At 47.8% G+C, this 8,854-nt stretch overlaps 1 protein-coding gene across 1 annotated transcript; it reads left to right on the top strand.

Moving 5' to 3' along the window:
* The first annotated feature begins 792 nt into the window (after nt 1-792).
* Nucleotides 793-1,941, top strand: TEX44 (testis expressed 44). Its single transcript, XM_007943820.1, has one exon. It carries the CDS (start codon nt 793-795, stop codon nt 1,939-1,941), a length of 1,149 nt encoding a protein of 382 aa, XP_007942011.1.
* Nucleotides 1,942-8,854: the final 6,913 nt, after the last annotated feature.

Below are 8,854 nucleotides of genomic sequence, written 5' to 3'. Positions count from 1 at the left end.
GACCCACAGCGCCCCTAGAGGACAGAGTGGAACTGCACCACAGTTTCTCCAAGGCTGTCAACTTTTACCGAAGCTCACGAAGCTGACGGCCTCATCTTTCTCCAGCAGAGAGGCTGGCAGGGTCCTTTTGTTAGCAGTCGAGTGCTTCAACAACTACATCACCAGGGCACCTTCCGAAGTCAGGAAAGGTCTCTCAAATACAAAAGTATTCATTTGAATTTCCCGAAATAATCTCTCACAGCTCGTGATGGAAACCGCAATGGTTCACAGAAACTGCTCAGTGGCGCCCCCTTCGGATGGCGCCCAGGAAACATGCCATAGCTGCCATACCTTGGAAGCGCCTCAGCCCCACAGCAAGGACGGCCGGGGCCAGGAGCTGTTTGTTCCCACCCGCTGCTGCTGGGAACCCAGTCCGCTCCAGAAAGACTGTCCAAGCCTGGTCCGGAGTCACCAACATAGACACAGAGCAGCTGGGAGGCGTCCCATGTAAAGGTCCGTTATAAATCAGCATCTCCGTCCCAGGCCGTCAGTCACCACCAACATGACTCCTCGTGGGTCAGGACCAGCCCACACAGCGCCACCTTTGCCCAGACGTTCGCTATCTGTCCCTGCAGACCTGCAAACTCTGCTATCAACTGTTACCCTCCTTGGGCAGCTCCTCAGACCCTTGCTCTGGACCTGCCTGTGACATCGCCAGCTGCCCACAGGCCCCTGTGACTTCACCACCTGGGCAGCTCAGCCTGGCTGGGCCATGACCACTCCCTTGAACCACCACAGTGGCAGAGGGCATAGATGACCACCGAGCCTTCGGGAGAGGCCAGCGCCTCCAGCAACCCCCCACATGGCACTCCCGAGGCCTCCCTGGGCAGCGTGAGGGGCAACCAGTCTATAAACAGCGCAGTGGACGGGTCCCAAAGCCAGGAAAGTGGCACCGTGGCACCAAATCAGCAGGACGTCAGTCAAGCCTCCATCCAGCAAGACACCTTGGAGGCCAAGTCTGGGCGCGTCCCAGAGGACAGCCCGGAGCCCAAAGCTGTCACATCTCTGCTCCTCCGTGAAGCCCCAGGTGCCCTACAAGTGTCCAGGAGCAACCAGAACCCGCTGTTGGACATGGTGGTTAAAGATGCAAAGACGAGTCACAGTGACCTAACTTTGCAAGGGCACTCCCTGATCGAGGAAGAGAGGCCACAGAGTGAAGCTGGCCCCGGCGGGAGACAGGAATTAACTCCATCTTCCCCAGGTGCTGACACACAGCCAGCTGAGAACGCTACTGGTCAACCCGTCAGTCCCGCTGCCCAGCCCACTGCAGACGCCGCGGGTCAGCCTGACACTCAGGCCTTTGGCAACACTGAGGCCACTCAGGAGCCAGTTGGGAGCCTACAGGCCGTGACCCCTGAAACGAAAGCCACAGTGGTTCCTGAGAATCTGGTGGAAAGCTCAGACGGGCTACCGGCTGAGTCCTTCCTGCTGTCCCCAGGGAGCAGCACGCCCCCCTCGCCTGCCCCATGCCCCGTGGCCCCGGGGAGGAGGCCCCTGGACTCCAACCTGTACATGGCCGATGAGGAGAACAACTACATGCGCTCTATGACCAGCTTGCTGGGTGGGGGCGAGGGCTCCATCAGCTCCCTGGCAGACATCCTGGTGTGGTCTGATACTGCCGTGGGCATGGCCACGGGCTTCCTGGCCACCGGCCACAGCTCTGTGACGGATCTGCTGCAGGGCACGGGGCCCAGCCTGCACTCGGCCTCCAGCATCCTGGGCAGTGCCAGCTCGGCCTTCTCCTCTGGGCTGGCAGCGGGCACGGGCTCGGCTCTGCGCTCAGTCACCAACATGCTGGAGACAGTTGAGCGGCGGACGATTGAGGGCATCCGTTCAGCCGTGCGCTTCCTGACCAGCCACCTCACCCCCCACCGGGCCCCGGCTGGCCCCACCTGTGACTAGACCCGCCAGAAGGACTGCCTCGGGGCCCTCAGCCCTGCTCAGCCTGCCCACTCCTGCCCTGGGTGGCACCCTCCAGACCCGGCAATAAACCACCAGCGAGCGTTTATTTTTTAAGTGCCAGCCTCACCCCTTATCCAAGCCGAGGGCAGCAGGGCAAAGGGACAAGAGGGGGCTAGCAGGCTCTGGAATCAGAAAATTGTCTTCAGAGGGCTTCTCAGGGGGTCCCGTTCCATCCAGGCTTGGGAGCAGCTGGGCAGAAAGAGAAGAGCAAGAGCAGGGTCTGGGGGACAGGGCGGCAGGGTGGTCTCAACCCTGCACAAATGGTCCTGACCGGACCCTCCACCAGGCAGGTGTGCTCCTGCAGGACAGACCTGACTGTCACCCAGCACCCATGCTGGCCTGGCCATCTTGGGCTGCTCTGCCAGGGCCCTCTGAGAGGTAGGCAATGGGGGCAGAGGGCTCTGAGACACATGGGGGTTCAAACCCCAGCTCCACCACTTGCTTTGGGCAAATCACCTCCCCCTCAGGACCTCTGACCCCGCCTTTATGAAACAGGTGGCATGACATACAAGCAGAGTGATGCAGGTCAGGACACATGGCGCTGCCATTCAACTAAACCAGAAAGCAGTTCCCTTGGAGTCAACTCCGACTCATGGCGACGCCCTGTGTGTCAGAGTAGAATGGTGTTCCAACGGTTTCCAGGGGCTGCATTTTGGGAAAGAGATTGCCAGGTCTTTTTATCCAAGGTGCCTGCAGATGGACTCAAACCTTCAGTCTTTGGTTAGCAGCTGAGGGTGTTAACCAGTTGCACTACCCAGGGAACCACTTAATACGTAAGCAGACTTCACCTGTTATTGTTATTCTCCTCAAGTCGGGCTGGACCCATACCTGGGAATGTGGTGGGAACAGGTAGGTGACCCACTGTCCCTGTTTGCCTGGGACTAAAGGGGTTTCCCCACCACTCGCCTATCAGTTTGTTGTGCTGTGGTGTCTTGCGTGTTGCTGTGAGGCTGGAGGCTATGCCACAGGTATTTCAAATAATAGCAGGCTCACCCGTGGTGGACAGGTTTCAGTGGAGCTTCCAGACTGAGACAGACTTGGAAGAAGGATGGGACCATCCACTTCTGACAAACTTGGCCAGTGAAAACCTTACGAACAGCCCTGAAACACTGTCTGATATAGTGCCAGAAGATGAGCTCCTCAGGTTGGAAGGCACTAAAAATATGCTGGAGAAGAGCTGCCTCCCAGAGCCGAATCGACCTTAATGATGTGGAGGGAGTGACGCTTTCAGGACCTCGCTTGCTGATGGGTCATGACTCAAAATGGGAAGAAACAGCTGCAAACAACCATTAATAATTGGAACGTGGAATATACAAAGTAGGAACCTAGGAAAAATGGAAGTGGTCAAAATGAAATGGAATGGATAAAGATCAATATTCTAGGCATTAGTGAGCTGAAATGGTATTGACCATTTTGAATCAGACAGTCATATAATCTACTGGGAAGGACAAATTGAAGAGGAATAGTGTTGCATTCATGGTCAAAAAGAACATCTCAAGACCTATCCTGAAGTACAATGTTGTCAGTGATAGGATAACATTCATATGCCTACAAGGAAGACCAATTAATACTACTATTATTCCAATTTATGCACCAACCACTAAAGCCAAAAATGAAGAAACTGAAGATTTTTAACAATATCTGGAGTCTGAAATTGACCAAACATGCAATAATGAGATAACTACTGGTGATTGGGAACAAAGAAGAAGCATCTGTAGTTGGAAAAGATGGCCTTTATGATAGAAATGACACCAGAGACCATATGATAGAATTGTGTGAGATCAATGACTTATTCATTGCAAATACATTTTTTCAACACCATAAATGGCCACTATACATGTGGATCTCAACAGATGGAATACACAGAAATCAGATCAACTGTATCTGGGTAAAGAAGAGACAGAGAAGCTCAATATCATAGGTCAAAACAAGGCTAGGAGCTGACTGTGGAGCAGACCATCAACTGCTCCTATGCAAGTTCAAGTTGAAGCTAAAGAAAATTAAAGTAAGCCCATGAGAACCCAAATACGATCTTGATTTCATCCCACCTGAATTTAGAGACCATCTGAAGAATACATTTGACACACTGAACACCAGTGACCAAAGACCAGACAAGTTGAGGGATGACATCAAGAACATCATACATGAAGAAAACAAAAGGTCATTAAAAAGACAGGAAAGGAAGAAAAGAGCAAAATGAATGTCAGAAGAGACTTTGAAACTTGCCCTTGAACGAATTCACTAAAGTGAAGGGAAGAAATGCTGAAATAAAAGAATTGAACAGAAGATTTCAAAGGGCAGCTTGAGAAGACAAAGTAAAATATAATGAAATGTGCAAAGACCTGGAGTTAGAAAACCAAAACAGAACACCCTCATTATTTCTCAAACTGAAAGAAGTGAAGAAAAAAATTCAAGCCTCGAGTTGCAATATTGAAGGATTCTATGGGCAAAATATTGAATGATGCAGGAAGCATGAAAAGAAGATGGAAGGAATACACAGAGTCACTGTACCAAAAAGAATTGTTTGATGTCCAACTACTCCAGGAGGTAGTGTATGATCAAGAACTAATGGTATTGAATAAGGAAGTTGAAAAACAAGGCTCCAGGAATTGATGGAATATCCTTTAAGATATTTCAACAAACAGATGCTACTCTGGAAGTGCTTACTAATTTATGCCAGGAAATTTGGAAGACAGCTACCTGGCCAACTGGCTTGAAGACATCAGTATTTACACCCATTCTAAAGAAAGGTGATCCAATAGAATGTGGAAATTATCAAACAATATCATGAATATCTCATACAAGTAAAATCTTACTGAAGATAACTAAAAAACAGTTGCTGCAATATATTGACAAGTAACTTCCAGAAATGCAAGCTAGATTCAAAAGAGGACATGGAATGAGGGATATCATTGCTGATGTCAGATGGATCTTTACTGAAACCAAACAATACCAGAAAGATGTTTACATGTGTTTTATTGACTATGCAAAAGCATTTAGCTGTGTGGATCATAACAAATTATGTATAACATTAAGAAGCATGGGAATTCCAAAACACTGGATCGTGCTCATGACGAACCTATACATAGATCAGGAGGCTGTCTGTCATTGGAACAGAACAAGGGATACTGCATGGTTTAAAATCAGGAAAGGTATATGTCAGGGTTGTATCATTTCACCATACTTATTCAATCTGTATGCTGAGCAAATAACCCAAGAAGCTGGACTATATAAAGGAGAACGTGGCATTAGGATTAGAGGAAGACTCATTAAGTCATCTGCCACTGAGTTGGCTCTGACTCAACCTTGGTTGCTGAAAGTGAAGATGACTTGAAGCGCTTACTGATCTACAGTATGGATTACACCTCAACATAAAGAAAACAAAAATCCTCACAACTGGACTAATAAGCAGCATCATGATAAATGGAGAAAAGATTGAGGTTGTCAGGGATTTCATTTTACCTGCATCTACAGTCAATGCCCATAGAAGCAGCAGCCAGCAAATCAGAGATTGTATTGTCCTGGGCAAATCCGCTGCTAAAGACCTCTTTAAAGTGGTAAGAAACAAAACTGTCACTTTGAAGACTAAGGTGCGCCTCATCCGAACCACATTATTTTCAATTGCCTTATGTGCATGTGAAAGCTGGACAGTGAATAAGGAAGACAGAATAAGATTTGCTGTCTTTGCATTGCAGTGTTGGTGAAGAATACTAAAGTACCATGGACTGGCAGAGAAAAGAACAAATCTGTCCTGGGAGAAGTTCAGCCAGAATGCTCTTTGGAAGCGAGATTGGCCAGAGTTCGTCTCACCTACTTTGGTCATGTGGTCGGAAGGGCCCATTTGCTGGAGAAGGACATCATGCGTGGTAAAGTGGGGAGTCAGTGAAGGGGAAGGTCCTCCATAAGATGGATTGACACCGTTGGTACAATGATGGGCTCAAGCATGGTAAGGATTGTGAGGGTGGTACATGAGGCAGTGTTTCGCTCTGTTGTACACAGGGTTCCTGTGAGTCGGAGCCGACACGATGGCACCCAACAACAATAACAACAACAAAGGGATTTCTAGGAAGTGGGATTCTCAGATTGAATCGCAGGAAACCTCCTTGCAAATCAGATACCTTGACATGGCTTCTCGTGTTGACCGTGGCCTGCCTGCATTTAGGGCACTGTGGCTAGACACAGTGCCACTGCAGGTCACGTGATGGTGAGAGAAGCTCCCATTGGGCGTCAGCCCCAACTCCTTTTACTTGGCCAGGTGCCTTATGCAGGTGGCACCTGAACACCTTCACGCCACAGCCCTGGCCATGGATTCATTTATTTCTTCATTCCCAGCGGAGTCTTTACATGGGAGCCTGTCTTAGCTACCAAGTGTCACCATAGCAAAAACAAGTAAACACAAACGGTGGGTTTAAATAACAGAAATTGATTGTTTCACAGTTCAGGACATTTGAAGTCTGAATTCAGGACATGGCTCCAGGGAGAGACCTATTGTCCCATTCAGCTTCCAGTAGCTGCTCACACCCTTGGAGTTGCTGGGCTGGTAGATGCAACTGGCCTGTGTTTGTCTCATACGGTGTCTCCCGTCTGTTTGTCTCATATGGCATCTTCCATCTGCCCTGCCGGAGCCTCAGTCTGTTCTGTTTTGATAACTCAGAAGGGACTAGGTTCAGGACCCACGGTACTCAGTACTCGGGTCTGACGTCATTAACACAAAAATGGATTAAGTCTGTTTCCCAACAGGAGTCACTGGTGGATTTGTTTTCCTAGAATGTGTTTCTCAAATTGTGAAATAATTACAAACATTTAAAACTCAGGACCATGTGAGACCCATTCAGAGAATTGGAGCTGCAGCAATGAACAAGTATGTGAGTTGCAAATGGACCGAAAATATACCAGAGTGTTAACAGTTTAACAATAACTGCACAAATAAAAATCAGGATATTTTCTTGGGCTCCAGACTTGCTAGAGCCATGGAAGGTGGATGAACTCCTGAAGCCATTGCCCTGAGATAATCTTTAACCCTTAAACCAACAACATCCCCTGGAGTCTTCTTTAAACCAAGCAACAGTTCATCTTAATTAGTAAAGAACGGATGCTTTGAGCGTTGTGCTCTTTGAAAGAACTGTCTCCAGACCACAAAACTCACTGCCATCGATTCCAACTCATGACGACTCCCAGAGGGTTTCCAAGGCTGTGCCTCTTTACAGAAGCAGAGGGCCTCAGCTTTCTCCCATGGACTGGCTGATGGGTTTGAACCACTGTCCTTTTGGTTAGCAGCCAAATGCCTTAACCACAGTGCCACCAGAGCTCCTTGAAGAATGATCTCTGTGGGATCAAATTGACAACCGTAACTTGAAAGGCTCGATGGGAGGCATCAGGGGTTCTAGGAATGGCTGGCGTCTGTCTCTCTCCCAACTCCACAGCACCTTCCTACAGAATCAAAAGCTCTTCTCAAATTTACAGTCCATGACAGGGACAGAGGACCCAGTAAGCAAGCTGAGCACGGGCTTACTTGGGCCTACTAACTCATCTACAGTGAACAGTTTCACGTTTTCCACCACATGATGTCACTGTCATTAACTGTACACGTGGAAATGGTTGCACTGCTGTTCTGCTGTGTATGTTTTCAACCACAACAAAAATATTTTTTAAAATCAGGAGAGTTTACATACAAAGCCAGATTTTTGTTTCTCTTGTAAAACTGAGGGTTCTCACTAGGGAGATGCAGATCAAAACAACCATGAGATACCATCTCACCCTAGCACTAATAGCAAAGTTCAACAAGACAGAAAATGACAAATGCTGGTGAGGATGTGGAGAGATTAGGACTCTCATAACCCTGCTGGTGGGACTGTAAAATGGTACAACCACTGTGGAAACCAGTATGGTGATTCCTTAAAAAGTTGGAAATAGAAATACCATTTGATCCAGCAATTCTATTACTAGGTATTTGTCCTAAAGAACTGAAAGGCAGGACAAGAACAGATATATGCACACCCATGTTCATCACAGCACTATTTACAATAGTAAAGAGATGGAAACAACCTAAGTGCCCATCAACCAAGTAATGGATAAACTGTGATACATACACATGATGGAATACTACGCAACCCTAAAGAATGATGTAGAATCTGCAAAACACTGCATAACGTGGATGAACTTGGAGGACATCATGCTGAGTGAAGTAAGTCAATCACAGGAGGACAAATATTGTATTAGTCCATTATTGTAAAAGTCAAGGAAAAGTTTACATGTGGAAGGAAACTTTCTTTGTTGGTTACCCGGGGTGGGAGGGGTGAGGAGGGAAAATTTCTGGATACGTTGAAAAAAAAAGATACATATATACATACCAAAGATCATTAGTGGTTACGAGGTGTAGGAGGGAGGGGGAAAGGGGAAGTTTTTGTTTGGGGGACATTGAGCATATGCTAACAGGTGGTGAGATATTTTTGAAAAGGATAGCAATAAGGGCACCACATGAAAAATGTCATCAATGTCCCTGAGCTGTAAACGTGGAAGTGGTTATGTTGGTGAATGTCTTATTGTATATGTTTTCAACACAATTAAAAAAAAAAAAAAAAAAAAAACCTGAGGGCCCGCATCTCTTCAGGGGACTGAGCTGCCCACCTTTGAGGAGGCAGATGGCCAGGGATCCATCCCCATCTACCTGGCTTGTGTCAGTTACAGATATCACCCACCCGGCCTCACCTGCCTTGCAGATAGCCTGTTCTGGTTACCTAGTGCCGCTCTGACAAGAATATACCACAAATGGGATGGCCTTAACAAACAGGAGTTTATTCTCTCTCAGTTTGGAGGCTTTAAGACCAAGTTCAAAGTGCCAGGCTCTAGGGGC

Source organism: Orycteropus afer, unplaced genomic scaffold (genome assembly GCF_000298275.1).
Source record: "Orycteropus afer afer isolate SDZICR_OR568_19922 unplaced genomic scaffold, OryAfe1.0 scaffold00006, whole genome shotgun sequence".
NCBI lineage: Eukaryota > Metazoa > Chordata > Mammalia > Tubulidentata > Orycteropodidae > Orycteropus > Orycteropus afer.
This window is presented reverse-complemented; position numbering and strand designations above follow the sequence as displayed.

Bases quoted from the DNA above. Each gene is read 5' to 3' on its own strand.
- TEX44 (XM_007943820.1), top strand. From the start codon at position 793: ATGACCACCGAGCCTTCGGGAGAGGCCAGCGCCTCCAGCAACCCCCCA.